Genomic DNA, 15,510 nt, shown 5'->3' on the forward strand with positions numbered 1-15,510 from the left:
GCATAATGTTCATCATTTTAAAGCCTCCCATTCACCATGGGATTTACTCAACAATAAACGTCAAGTCTCAGCCATAACAGCCTCAATCTGCGGAGGTTTTGCATGCATACGCTCTCACTTTTTTTTCTTCCCTCACCCCACCCCCGTTACTGTTGGAAACTGGACTTCTATCAGTACAAGCCTGACCAGTATCACTCTTCACATCATCAACTCCTAAATTTTTTTTTTTAGCTCTTTACCTGTACTTTATTTTCTTTTGTCCATCATCCTGTCCCATTTATGCACTATTTCCTGTGTCCACTCTATTACATTGTTGAGTCAGAAACTTTGCTTTAAATGAGGAGCAAGACTCTACACCAACAATTTGAATTTGAATTTTGATTAAATTCATTGAATTCCATTTGTTTAATTCATAAAATTCCAAATATTTAAACAAACAAATTACTAGATTCTGAAGCGGCTTTACAGGGTAGACACTGAGAGGTTGTTTCCCTTGGCTGGGGAATCTGGGACATGGGAGCACAGCCTCATGATAAGGGTCGATCACTTAGGGCTGAGATGAGAAATTTCTTTGCTCTGAGGGTTGTGATTCTTTGGAATTATTACCTGAGAGGGTTGTGGATGTTCCGTCCTTGAGTATATTCAAGACTGAGATCAATAGATTTTTGATCTCTCAGAGAATCAAGGAAAATAGGGAGCAGGCAGGAAAGTGAAGTTGAGATAGAAGATCAGCCATGGTCATGTTGAATGGTGGAGCAGGCTCAAGGGGTCAAATGGTCTACTATTTTTTATGTTCTTAATGTTTTAACTCTCTTCTCAGTACAACATTATTCAAATAAAAATATAACATCGAAAATGTGTAGTTGACTGAGTAAATATAACTTATTCACTTCATATAGATGAGGAAGGTGTTACCTTAACTGTAGATCGACTTGATCCTGGACGAGAGGTTGCAGGACGTTCAGACAAGATTCCTACAGCTCTTCTTCCTGGAGATTTCCTCATTCCTTGTATAATTGATACTCAAGGAGTGGTTTCCAGAGACAGTAATGTCCATACATCTGAGGATTTCAATGCTGCCTTTAAGGTAATTAAATCTGAATGACACAACATTGAATTGTAATTGCATAAAAGTATGCAGGTGTAGGTTTTCCCTGTATTGGTTCAACATTCCCCTCTTTTCTTCCTCCCTCTCTTCCACAGTGATCTAAGACAACTTGACCCTGCTTTTATTAATCTAGCATTAGCTATCCATGGCTTTGCAATACAAACTTCTACAAATTTTGGAAGCCTAAATTATTTCTAAGATGTGGGAATAAATTAGTGAACTTTTAATAATTTGATCAATTATGAATTTCCTCCTTTTCCTCTTTTTATTGCTCAAAGTGTATGTGGTTATGGTTATAAGATTTTTGTAGTGTTGCTCCCATTCAAGTTTATTTTCTTTAAAATGATCTATGCGGCATAAATATAATCTTTTCTCTTGCAGTTCTTTGTGCATACCTTTTTTATTTAATTGTGTGATCTGATAAAAGAAGAGATTCTGTCAGCTGTGAAGCAAATCTGCATTGCATGCAGAAAATAAATAGGAGTGACAGTTTGTTAGCTGTCAGATGCACATGTAAGCTGTCAAACTCAGCTCTATGCGGCTTAGTTCCTGAATAATAAAACCGCCTTTATTTCCTTATGTGAAGTTGTTTCTGTCTATTAAACCTGCTATTGGATGCCAGGTAATGACAGTATTACTGAGCTAGCTATTTTATTTAACAAATATATATATATTATGATCCTGTAGTCTTTTTTCCGGGAAGAATGCTGGAAAAAGAACCGTACTGCTTTAGGGCAGCAAGCTCTAAAGATGGAGTTAAAGAATGCATGCTCGTTGCCTTGGATACATCCATTCGGAGACTGCGATTCAAAGGGTGTATTCCCGTTGCCTTGGATCCAGCCACTTGGACTGAGCATCGAGAGATACATTTGGTACAATTTAATTTTGAACTGGCTTAGAGTGCGAACAGCCTGTTCTAACAGGGGACACAGACAGCTGTGTGTTAGCATCTGAAAGAAGAGCTCACAGCCTATTTAAACTGAAGGAAGAGAATTTAGTCTGTTTATTTATTATTCTCTCTCAAAATTCTAAAACGTCAAGCCAAAACAGAGATCTCTGATAATTTAAACTACAGGAAGGGAAGTTAGACTGTGACGATCTTTTATCCCGCAAAAATTCTAAAGCCAGATTGATTCTATTGAAAGTGGTTGCGAGTTACTGATCTACTGTGGTCATCGTTGGAAGAAAGAAGTTTGAAACTTTGGGTGTTGAATTTTTTGCTTTCCTCATTGAACCCTGGAAGATTGCGCATGGATTTTAATCAGAGGATTGTTCATCGGGAAGTGTAAATTTGCAAGGACTCTAAATTTTTTTCCATTTTAAATGTTGTTTATGTCTTTGTAGTGTTAAGATTTTAGTTTTTCTAATTAAACAGTTAATTTGTTGATTTAAAGACACCTGGTTTGGTTAGCCTAATTCGGGGGTTAATAGGTGGTACAATTTGGCTGGGTGTTTTAATTTGGAAAGTTTAAAATGTTATGTTAGGTGGTCTGTGGAGGGATGGGATTGACTTAATAGTACGTTTCTCCCACCAGTATCAGAATCGTATATTTTGATTGGGGGCTTTGTCTGGAGCAGTCAGTCGCAACATTATATATTATATAATTTCAGTATCTGTTCCATGGATGCTGAAGGCGTGCTATGCTAATTAAGACTAAATCTTTCAACATGTCAACAAGTCAAGAAAGTAATCATATACCCTGCAAAAACAAATTCAAAATTAAACTATCACATCAATTGGTGACTGAAAACAACTGATAATATCCCTAACCCTGGGGGAAATCCAGTATCACAGTGAAGATGCCAGTGACCCTGTCAGCACTATCTCCACCATGCTTAAGCTGTGACCTCCCGAAGTCAGCAAACTGCTTCACTGGGGTCAAATTCTGTTTTCCAGCAGATTGTTGAATTGATCAGTCAAGGCAACTACATCAATTCCTCCAGAATCCCATTATTTTCTGTAAAATCCTGTCCAGCCCTCCTGGACAGAGATGTGGCATGATCTTGCTCTTGCCAGCAAGAGGATGTGATCAGTCTTTGTAATGCATTTCGACACTGAGCACAACAAGCGTCTGGCCTAGGTGTGTGTTTCCAGTCCTTGTGCATGGTATGTGGACTGTCCATGGAGTTAGAGTGCCAGGAGATGTGGGGCTCCTTTTGGGCCCTAGCCTCCTGCATAATACCAGTGGGGATTTGCTTTAATCTGTTGCAGCATCCTGTCACCAAGCACCCATTATTGTTTATAGAACTGTGTGAGACTCTAGCTGCATATACCTACCAGAGTCATGAAACGTGTTATATAGCATTGTATATCCCAAGAAAGCAATTTGGAGGGAAAAAGTTTTCAGCTCACAAGCAATGACGCACACTGCCTGAAGAGGTGATAGAGGCAGGAACCCTCACAACATTTAAGAAGTATTTAGATGAGTACTTGAAACACCATAGCATACAAGGCTACGGCCCAAGTGCTGGAAAATGGGATTAGAATAGATAGGTGCTTGATGGCCGGCACGGACACGATGGCCCGAAGGGCCTGTTTCTGTGCTGTATAATTCTATGACAGAAATCAAGCAACTCCTGAATATTTCAATAGTTATGTAAGATTGATCCTATATAACTAAAATGCATCCAAAGTATATAGAAACAAATTGTTTCAACAGATGGTCTTCCTTTTACTTTTTTTTGAAAAAAAAGCTTTTTTTTGTATTCCTAATTGACTGGAGTCTCAGAAGCTAGTTATATTGTCCCTATTGACCGAGACAATCCTTGTCCCAAGAATTTTGAATTAGACAGTCTTATGGCTTTGAACACAGTCTTGTTTCTGCATTAGAATGATAATGGAGCAGACAATATGCACTTCTGTCAGTAATTGTGTACTTTTTATTTTACCAGATGCTGCACCACTATTGCTGTAGCAAGGAAACAGTTGACTCTTCTAGACTCCTTGTGATGAGAGGGCGCATTAACTGCATTGAGAACTTTGATAATCTGACCCTTGAACTTCACTGGGCAGCTGTTACAGTCGCAATCACTTTTGATGCCACTCCAATCAATGCAGTTCCCATAATCCCTACAGCATTGGCAAGAAATTTAACTAGTCCATTAAATATTGCTCAGGTTCAGGGGACATACAAATTCGGGTAAGTTAGGCATGAAAAGATAGTTGGAATAAGTTTATAGAAATGTCATCTTTTATGAACTTATGAATATTGAAAGATAATGTCCAATTTGTTCTGCAGTTATATAACTAATACTGAGGAATAATTTAGTCAAGTTTAAAGGAAAAGTATTATGTTGGGTGGGGGGTGTACTTTCAAATTAAAGTCACTTCCATTACTACACCAGCTATACAGTACCAAAAAAAATCCCTCCAGAAACTTATTTGGGATCTCCACTGGTATTACAATACCTCTGACATCTTTAACAGGTGATGTCAGAGAATGACTCCATAAGGAGACCTAGAAATTGGCTTTTAGAACTGACCAAGGAGCTAATCCAAAGATAATGAAGGGTTCTGATGAAGGGTCACTGACCTGAAATGTTAACTCTGCTTCTGTCTCCACAGATGCTGAGTATTTCCAGCATTTCTAGTTTTTATTTCAGATTTCCAGCATCTGCAGTATTTTGCTTTTAATTAAGCTAATCCATAAACACTGGAGAGTGGTGATAACTGCTATCCTTGCGCATAGTGCTAACTGCTGCAAGGAATGGCCTCCTAATGCAAAATGAGGCATCCACCTGAAAAATTGATGTTTGAAATTATGCAATAATGTCCTCCAGCATCAAATTTTTAACAATTATGTTTTATAAATGAGAGTGGGTGGGGAATGAATCATACTAGATGTATTCTATCTACAATGTCTTTTCTAAATACTGGGCTTTAGATTTTGACTTATTTTACCTCCCAAGATTGGAAAATGTTGGATTTCATAAATAGTCAATTTGATTGAAGAGTAAATAGTTTTTAACAAAGTTGCTGTAGTCAAAGCATTACTAATTAGTATGCAGATTTGATTAAATTGTGTTGATCTTATTTTTCCTTATTTGCCAATACTTTTAACTACAGTTGATCCAACTTTACCCATTACTCGAGAAAGTTATGGCTAGTCATTGTACCAACTGGTTACAAATAGTTATGTTTGTTGCACTTGTTGATAGTCATGCCATGTCATAGAGTCAGTCATTTACAGTGCAGAAGGAGGCCATTCAGCCCATCGAGTCCATGCCAGCTCTCCACAGAGCTATCCAATCAGTACCACTTCCTCGCTCGATTCCCGTAGTCCTGCAAGTCTATTTCCCTCAAGTAGTCATCCAGCTTCCTCTTGAAGTAATTGTCTCTGCTTTCATCACCCTTGTGGGCAGTGAGTTCCAGGTTATTACCACCCGCTGCGTTTAAAAAAAAAAAAGTTCTTCCTCGTATTCTCCCGCCCTGGCATCTCTTGCCCAAAACCTTCAATCTGTGTCCCCTAGTCCTTGTACCATTAGTTAATGGGAACGGTTTTTCTTTGTCTGACTTATCCAAGCCTGTGTCTATGTGGCATGAAAGTGCCTTTGCGTCATATCAGTTGATCTTATGGAAATTATTTATGTTCGTTGTCCCCTCCCCCAATAAAATAACGTAGAAATTAAGTGCTTGTACATGGCAGCAGTGCTATAAAGTTCTTGCTCTTTGCCAGTTGGTTATAAATGGTTACAGTATTATCGCAAGAAGTTGTAGTTAGAAACTCCACTATTGGTTGACACAATTTCCTTGGATTTTTTTGTGTTGGTGGGGTTCTCTCAATCTCTCACCATAATTTAATGGCAGATCAGTAGAATCCCTAAAGAAATGGCATAAATGCCCATTGCACTATTCCTTTTGGAATTCCACTGAAATTATGGAAGGTGGTAAGGAGAATTCCATTGAAGTTCTACTCCATTGTGTAGAATCATAGAATGGCTACAGCACAGAAGGAGGCCGGTCGGCCTGTCGTGTCTGCTGGTTCTCTGCAAGAGCAACTCAGCTAGTCCCTTTCTCCGTAGCCCTGCAAATTTTTCTCTTCGGATAATTATCCTTTTTGAAAGCCACAATTGAATCTGCCTCCACCACACTCAGGCAATGTAACTTTTACTTGTCATTTATCATGAGAATTTCTCAACCTTTTTATATTTTTGTAACATTTTCAATTATCCATACATATTCACAGGTAGTCTTGCAATTTTTAGCAGTATGATGGCCCTTACCAATCAAGAGGTGTTGTGACATCAATTTAAAAAAAGAGGACATAGTTAGGATGTTTTCTGCTTTGTAAATCTATTGTAAACTGACACTTAGTTTAAAAAAAATAACAAATATATTTGTTTAATTGCAGGTACCTTACAATGGATCAGACTCGCAAGCTTCTTTTAATACTTGAATCTGATCCAAAAGTGCTCATTTTGCCTTTAGTGGGAATGTAAGTAAATATTGTAAAATAATGCAGCATCCAATGTTGAATTTTTGAGCTCAAATTGAATTTTTAAAAAAACAAGGACACTAGTGTAAAGTAAAAAGTTAGGACATGTTAATTTTACTGTCATAGTAATGAATATCTAGCAGGAGGTAAAAGCTAAAATTCTAGCAGTAATGTTTATTAACCAAAGGAGTACAAGACAAATTTATGAATATCGTCAGTAAGACATTCAACATTACGTTTCTAATTTATATCCAAAACAACATCAAGCAGCGTTGAGGCTATGAAATTCTGTAATATTGCCCGGATTTTGTGGTAAGTGACGGCGCTCACCACTGACCTTGAAGAAAGCTGCCCACAAAGATCAAGTGATATCTCTGGCGTGAATTTCCCCTTTCACAACATCATTTCGAATCTGGCACCAAGTTGTGGGATCTTCAGGCATCCAGCCACAATGATGTCATCAAGCAGGCTAAGCAGCCAATTACATTGAAGTATTCTCTGTCAGCAAACCAAGAAGTAAAATGCACTGGTAGCCTTAGCTTTTTGATTACATTTTACGGAGAGTAAAATAAAATGATTGGGACGTACACATGGGATTAAGGTAGAAGACAAAATGTCAAACTTTCTAAAAAAAGAACTAAATGTGAATTTTATCTTGATGGAGGCATATGACATTCCATAAATATAAATTAGTTTTCTGGGACTAGAGAGGCTTTACAACAGTAATTATGATCTTCGTACGCTGTTTTGAAACTCTTGCCCCTCATTCAATAAAATCTAACTTTTTCAAGGGTTTATTACAGCAAGACTATTAGCATAAATGCACGTTCTCATCAGTTCAGTGATTGCTACTTGATTGCAGTGTGGGGATACTTCAACAGCACAATCTGGGGAAGTGTAAAATTCACTGACACCAACGTTTGGATTTCTATGTTTAAATGTGCATGTGCAGACTCTAGAATTACTATCAGTTTCACTGTCATTGCTACCACAAAATCCAAGCCATTGACTCCACTAAAGCAGGCCAGCATCTAGACTCTTAAACTTGCATCTAAGTTTTTATTAATTACTTGTGTGGCATTACATTTCGGGAGCCAATATCAAGTGTGTTTTTCACGTCAAGTGAAGTTAGAGGATGGCAAGATAATTGAATCAAAGGCTATGGGCCCTGACAGCATTCCGGCAATAGTACTGAAGACTTGTGCTCCAGAACTAACCGTGCCCGTACCAAAGCTGTTCTAGGGCAGCTACAACACTGGCTTCTACCTAGCAATGTGGAAAATTGCCCAGGTATGTCTTGTGCGCAAAAAGCAGGACAATTCCAACCTGGCCAGTTACCATGGTATCAGTCTACTGCCGATCATCAGCAAAGTGATGGAAGGTGTCATCAACAGTGCTATTAAGCGGCACTTGCTCAGCAATAACCTGCTCACTAATGCTCAGTTTGGGTTCCACCAGAGCCACTCGGCTCCTGACCTCATTACAGGTTTGGTTCAAACATGGAGAAAAGAGCTGAACTCCAGAGGTGAGGTGAGAGTGACTGCCCTTAACATCAAAGCAGCATTTGACCGTGTATGGCATCAAGGAGCCCTAGTAAAACAGGAATCGGGGAAAACTCTCTGCTGGTTGCAGTCATACCTAGCACAAAGGAAGATGATTGTGGTTGTTTGGAGGTCAATCATCTCAGTCCCAGGACAGCACTGCAAGAGTTCCTCAGAGTAGTGTCCTAGACCCAACCATCTTCAGCTGCTTCATCAATGACCTTCCCTCCGTCATAAGGTCAGAAGTGGGGATGCTCGCTGCTGTTTGCACAATGTTCAGCACCATTTGCGACTCCTCAGATACTGAAGCAGCCCATGTCCATATGCAGCCTGGACAATGTCCAGGCTTGGGCTGCTAAGTGGCAAGTAACGTTTGCACCAGGCAATGGCCATCTCAAACAAGAGAGAATTTAACCATCTCCCCTTGATGTTCAATGGCATCACAATTGCTGAATCCCCCACCTATCAACATCCTGGAAGTTACCATCGACCAGGAACTGAACTGGAGCAACCACATAAATACAGTGGCTACAAGAGCAGGTCAGAGGCTGGGAATTCTGTAGCGAGTAACTCCACTCCTGTCTCCCCAGTGCCTGTTCACCATCTACAAGGCACAAGTCAGGAATGTGATGGAATACTCTCCACCTGCCTGGATGGGTGCAGCTCCAACAACTTTCAAGAAGCTCGACACCATCTAGGACAAAGCCACATGTTTAATTGGCACTCCATCCCCTGCCTTCAACATTCACTTCCTCCACCACAGATGCACAGTTGCAGCAGTGTGTACCATCTAAAAGATGCATTGCAGCAACTCACCTAGGTTCCTTCGACAGCACCTTCCAAACCTGCGATCTCTACCACCTAGAAGGACAAGGGCAGCAGATGCATGGGAACACCACCACCTGCAAGTTCCCTTCCAAGCCACACACCATCCTGACTTGGAACTGTATCTCTGTTCCTTCACTGTTGCTGGGTCAAGATCCTGGAACTCCCTGACAACACTGTTGATGTTCCTACACCCCAAGAAAAGCAGCGGTTCAAGAAGGCAGCTCGCCACCATCTCCAAGGGCAAGTAGGGATGGGCAATAAAGGCTGGCCTAGCCAGCAATTCCCACATCCCCTGAACGAATAAAAAGAAAAATGGGAGAGGCGACAAGGAGGAAGAGGGCAAGAAGGGTACTGGGAGAAGTGAGAATGGGATGGAGAGGAACACTGGAGATGAGCATATGAAGGGGCATGGGGAGAGGGGGCAGGGAGGTAGAGGATTGGAAGCAAGGGGCAGTTTATCAGTGGTATGGGGGTGTAGGTGCTGAGTTGTGCTTGCTTTCTGCTTTGGATTAGTGTGATAGTATCAGCTCCTGGTACAAAAATGTGTTGCACTTATTTTTGTTTCCTGTTGGGGAGGGAAGCAAGTTGGTACTTTAGTACGATTGGTCTCTCGTCCATGGGCGGTTAACAGACTCTGATTTCTGTGCTGGGCGTAGTAAACTCGGTTGACAGTCCTTGTGCAATTTTAACACTTGCTGGTTGAATGGTGCCGAAGTCTGAGATCTGTATATAATTTGGAGGTAATCTGTTTCCTTTTTAATCTTCAGTGTGAATTGAGTAGCTCAGAGGACTATCATTTTGTAGGCTATAACTGGCCTAGGGTGCCTGTTAGCTCCTTCCTTAATAAGCTTTTCTGTTGCTCTTGAAGTCAGGCATCGTCCTTTTTTTTTAAGGTGCTGTGTTCCAAAAGGTTATTAACCTTTTTTCCTTTTTAGATGACCCTATGTTTACAATGTACAATATCTTTGGCATGCTGAAAATGCAGCATTTTTAATATATAAACTTGCAACAGTGACAGAAATTATATTAAGTTTTACTTTTGTAACTCTATTTCACATTTTTGATATTCCAGTTGGTTAAGTGGTGCAACCCACGTGCACAGCCCACAAGTCTGGGCCTGCTGCTTGCGGTATCTATTCAGTTCTTCCATTCAAGAGAGGTGAGATTTGAAGAAATTTTTTTTAAAGGAAGTTATTCTTTAACAAGTACATTTTCAAATTTTCAGTACAAGTTTTCCTTAATGTCTGTTGTTAAGTTAAATGCTAGTATTCTCCATTCTTCTATCTAATAATGCAACACTGTTTTTGATTGCCAGAATATGTACTGAGTGCACTCAAGGCTACTGCAGCCAAAGTTAGATGCCCAATATCTGACTTTACTCAATGCTGTACTTAGTTTTTTAAAATAAAAAACTTAAGGTTCTAATTTAGCATTGAAACTTATCAAAACAGTGTGCAGATATAATGAGCTGTTTGGGAGCACTTTGGAGAATTTATGTTGATAGTTTTCAGCAGTTCTGGGCAGCAAAGTATTAAAGTTCATTTTAATTACAAGGCGTGATTTCATTTCCTTTAGGGAATTCACTATATTGGAAGAACAAAAAATACAAACAAAACATGTGGCTCAGCACTCCGAACTGATTTTATATTGAAACATGGATGATAGCAAGGCTACATTTATTACCTAACCCTTGCTGCCCTAACAAGGTGGTGATGGGCTGTTTTCTTGATTTGAGTATTATAAGTCAACCATGTGTAGGTTATAATCATGCAGCACAGAAAGAGGTTGTTTGTCCCATTGTACCTATGCCAGTTCTTTGAAAGAACTATCCACTCCTCCTATGCACTTTCCGTATAGCCAAATTTTTTTCCTTTTCAAGTACATATCCAGTTCCCTTTTGAAAGTTGCTATTAAATCTGCTTCTACTACCCTTTCAGGCGCAATGCATTCCAGATCACAGAAAGTTGTTGCATTAATAAAAAAATGCCTTACTTTTTTCCTCTGGTTCTTTTTGCTAATTATCTTAAATCTATTAACCTCTGGTTACCAACCCTCCTATCAATGGAACTATTTCGCCTTATTTATTCTTTCAAAACCTTAGTAATTTTGCACACCTCTACTAAATCTCCCCATACCTTCTCTGCTCTAAGGAAAAGGATCCCAGCTTATCCTGTCTTAAAGATAACTGAAATCACTCATCCCTGGTACCATTCTAGTAAATCACCTCTGCACACTGTCCAAACACTTGACGCTCCAAAGTGTGGTGCCCAGAATTGAAGACTATATTGAAGTGATTTATAAAGGTTTAGCATAACTTCCTTGCTTTTGTACACTATGCATCATTTGCTTCCCTGAGGACAGTTCTTGAACCATTTGACAACCAATCTGACAGCTTTCATAGTCATCTTTCTGGTGCTCGCCCACAAGTTACCAGATTTGTGAACTTCAGTTTCATAGCTTACCATGGTGGGATTTGAACGCATGACTTTGATCTCCTTATTTAAGGAGGGATATATTTGCATTGGAGGCAGTTCAGAGACGGTTCACTAGGTTGATTCCTGGAATGAAGGGACTATGTCTTGTGCAGAAAAGTTCAGCAGGTTGGGCCTATACGTATTGGAGTTTGGAAGAATGATAGGTGATTTTATTGAAACATAAAATTCTGAGGGGGGATTGACAGGGTAGATGCTGAGAGGATCTTTCTACTTGTGGGGGAATCTCGAACTAGGGGGTGCAGTTTCAGAATAAGGGGTCTCTCATTTAAGATTGAAATGAGGGGGTATTTCTTCTCTTAGAGGGCCATTAATCTTTGGAATTCTTTACCCTAGACAGCAGTGGAGGCTGGGTCATCGAATATATTGAAGGTTGAGCAAGACAGATTTTTGATGTAGGGGGTGTCGAGGGTTATTTGGGGGGGGTGGTGCGGCAGGCAGGAAAGTGGAGTTGAGGCCACGATCAGATCAGCCATGATCTTATTGAATGGTGGAGCAGGCTTGAGGGGCTGAATGGCCTACTTCAGCTCCAATTTTTTATGTTCTTATGACCTCTGCATTCCTTGTTTTTCTTTTATCTGGCAAACTGAGGATGATTGCCTGTACTTGCTTCATAACGGCAAAAGAACTATAATTTAGTCGGTATTACTGATGGAGTTACAAACCTTTCTCCCCATCTCCAAAGGCTCAAGAACCTCTCCCTAGTCACTGTACTAAGAGTCATAGAGTTATACAGCACAGAAACAGGGCCTTCGGCCCATCGTGTCAGTGCCGGCCATCAAGCAGCTACCTATTCTAATCCCATTTTCCAGCACTTGGCCCTGTAGCCTTGTATGCTATGGCATTTCAAGTGCTCATCTAAATACTACTTAAATGTTGTGATTGTTCCTGCCTCTACCACCTCTTCAAGCAGTGTGTTCCAGATTCTAACCACTCTCTGGGTGAAATTTTTTTTTCCTCTAATCCCCTCTAAACCTCCTGCCCCTTCCCTTAAATCTATGCCCTCTGGTTATTGACACCTCCGCTAAGGGAAAAAGTTTCTTCCTATCTATACTCATAATTTTGTATACCTCAATCATGTTCCCCCTCAGCCTCCTCTGCTCTAAGGAAGACAGCCTTAGCCTATCCAGTCTCTCTTCATAGCTGCAACGCTCCAACCCGGGCAGCATCCTGGTGAATCTCATCTGCACCCCCTCCAGTGCAATCATGTCCTTCCTATATTGTGGTGACCAGAACTGTACACAGCACTCCAGCTGTGGCCTAACTAGCATTTTATACAGCTCCATCATAACCTCCCTGCTCTTATATTCTGTGCCTTGGCTAATAAAGGCAAGTATCCCATATGCCTTCCTAACCACCTTATCTACCTGTGCTGCTGCATTCAGTGATCTATGGACAAGTACATCAAGGTCCTCTGACCCTCTGTACTTCCTAGGGTCCTACCATCCATTATGTATTCCCTTGCCTTGTTAGTCCTCCCAAAATGCATCATCTCACACTTCTTATGATTAAATTCCATTTGCCACTGCTCCGCCCATCTTACCAGCCCATCTATATCGTCCTATAATCTAAGATTTTCCTCCTCACTATTTACGACACCACCAATTTTCGTGTCATCTGCTAACTTACTGATCATACCTTCTATATTCACGTCTAAATCATTAATGTACACTACAAACAGCAAGGGTCCCAGCACTGATCCCTGTGGTACACCACTGGTCACAGGCTACAAGGTAGCTAAAACTCGCTAAAACAACCCTCGACCATCACCTTCTGCCTCCTGACACTCAGCCAATTTTGGATCCAATTTGCCAAATTGCCCTGGATCCCATGGGCTCTTAGCTTCTTGACCAATCTCCCATATAGGACCTTTTCAAAAGCCTTACTGAAGTCCATGTAGACTGCTTTACCCTCATCTACACACCTCGTCACCTCGAAAAATTCAATTAAGTTGGTTAGACATGATCTCTCCCTGACAAAGCCATGCTGACTATCCTTGATTAATCCCTGCCTCTGCAAGTGGAGATTAATCCTGTCTCTCAGAATCGTTTCCAGTAGTTTCCCTACCACTAATGTTAGACTCACTGGCCTATAATTACCTGGTTTGTCCCCACTACCCTTCTTGAATAATGGTACCACATTCACTGCCCTCCAGTCCTCTGGCACCTCCTGTGGCCAGAGAGGATTTGAAAATTTGTGTCAGAGCCCCTGCTATCTCCTCCCTATTTTCACAAAGCAGCCTTGGAAACGTCTCATCTGGGCTTGGGGATTTAGTCCACTTTTAAGCCTGCTAAAACTGCTAATACCTCATCCCTTTCAATGCTAATATGTTCAAGTATATCACAATCCCCCTCCCTGATCTCTACACCTGCATCGTCCTTCTCCATAGTGAACACAGAGGAAAAGTAATCGTTTAAACCCTCACTTGCATCCTCCGGCTCCACACACAGATTGCCACTTTGGTCCCTAATGGGCCCGGGTTATCCTCTTGCCCTTAATATACTTCTGAAACGCCTTGGGATTTTCCTTTATCTTGCCCGTCGGTGTTTTTTCATGCCCCCTCTTTGTCTCCTAATTACTTTTTAAAGTGCCCCCTACACTTTCTATGCTCCTCTAGGGCCTCTGCTGATTTCAACCCTCTGAATCCGCCATAACCCTCGTTTCTTTTCCTTATCCAATCCTCTATATCCCTTGACATCCAGGATTCCCTGGATTTTTTGGTCCTACCCTTCACCTTTACAGGAACATGTTGGCCCTGCACTCTCACTGTTTCCTCTTTGAATGACTCCCACTGGTCTGATGTAGACTTTCCTACAAGTAGCTGCTCCCAGTCCACTTTGGCCAGATCCTGTTTGGTCATATTGAAATCAGCCTTCCCCCAATTCAATACCTTAATTTCCGGTCCATCTTTGTCCTTTTCCATAACTACCTTAAATCTTACAGAGTTATGGTCACTGTCCCTGAAATGCTCCCCCACTGATGCTTCATTCCCTAAGAGTAGATCCAGTACCACCCCTTCTCTTGTAGGACTTTCTACGTGCTGGCTCAAAAAGCTCTCCTGTCTGCACTTCAAGAATTCTGCTCCCTTTAAGCGTTTTGCACTAAGTCTATCCCAGTTAATACTGGGGAAGTTGAATTCCCCTACTATTATTACCCTATTATTTTTGCACCTCTTTGAGGTTTGACTCAACCATGTCTCTGTGATAGCAATAATATAATATTCCCATGTGTTAATCAACGCCCTCAATTCATCTGCCTTACTTGTAAGACTCCTTGCATTAAAATAATGTAATCCAGCCTTGCATTATTTGCTTGTGCCTTAACAAGTCTATATTTGTTCTGGCTTCCAGACTGAATTAGTTTCTCTTCTATATAGAAGAGAAACTAATTCAGTCTGGAAGCCAGAACAAATATAGACTTGTTAAGGCACAAGCGAATAATGCAAGGCTGGATCACCCCCTACTGTACCTCCACTTTGTATCCCATCCCCCTGCCAAATTAGTTTAAACTCCTACCAACAGCACTAGCAAACCTCACTGCAAGGATGTTGGTCCGGTTCCAGTTCAGTTGCAACCCATCTGACTTGTACAGGTCCCACCTTCGCCAGAAACCGACCCAGTGATCCAGGAAACTAATGCCCTCCCTCCTGCACCATCTCTTCAACCACTCATTCATCTGCTGTATCCTCCTATTCCTATGCTCACTAGCAAATGGTACCGGGAGTAATCCAGAGATTACAACCTTTGAGATCCTGCTTTTTAATCTGCTACCTAACTCCCTAAATTCTTGTTGCAGGACCTCATCCCTCTTTCTACCTATGTTGTTGGTACCAATGTGACCCACGACATCTGACTGTTCACCCTCGCCCTTTAGAATGTCTTACAGCTGCTCCATGACATCCTTGACCCTAGTGCCAGGGAGGCAACATACCATCCTGGAGTCATGTTTGCAGCCACAGAAACACCTATCTGCCCCCCTTACGATAGAATCCCCTATCACTATAGCTCTCTCGCCCCTTTTTCTCCCCTCCTGTGCAGCTGAGCCACCTGTGGTGCCACAGACTTGGCTCTTGCTGCAGTCCCCTGAGAAGCTATCTTCCCAACAGT

At 41.1% G+C, this 15,510-nt stretch overlaps 1 protein-coding gene across 3 annotated transcripts in view; it reads left to right on the top strand.

The window, feature by feature from the left end:
- stil (STIL centriolar assembly protein) overlaps positions 1-15,510 on the top strand; it is an 87,748-nt gene that overhangs the window by 21,245 nt on the left and 50,993 nt on the right. For all 3 annotated transcript variants that reach the window (XM_068037173.1, XM_068037174.1, XM_068037175.1), the window contains 4 exons: positions 900-1,087; positions 4,001-4,248; positions 6,460-6,543; positions 9,985-10,071. In XM_068037173.1, the coding sequence (XP_067893274.1) occupies positions 900-1,087; positions 4,001-4,248; positions 6,460-6,543; positions 9,985-10,071 (607 nt within the window). The remainder of the gene's footprint in view (positions 1-899; positions 1,088-4,000; positions 4,249-6,459; positions 6,544-9,984; positions 10,072-15,510) is intronic.

This window comes from Heterodontus francisci, chromosome 8, assembly GCF_036365525.1.
Source record: "Heterodontus francisci isolate sHetFra1 chromosome 8, sHetFra1.hap1, whole genome shotgun sequence".
NCBI lineage: Eukaryota > Metazoa > Chordata > Chondrichthyes > Heterodontiformes > Heterodontidae > Heterodontus > Heterodontus francisci.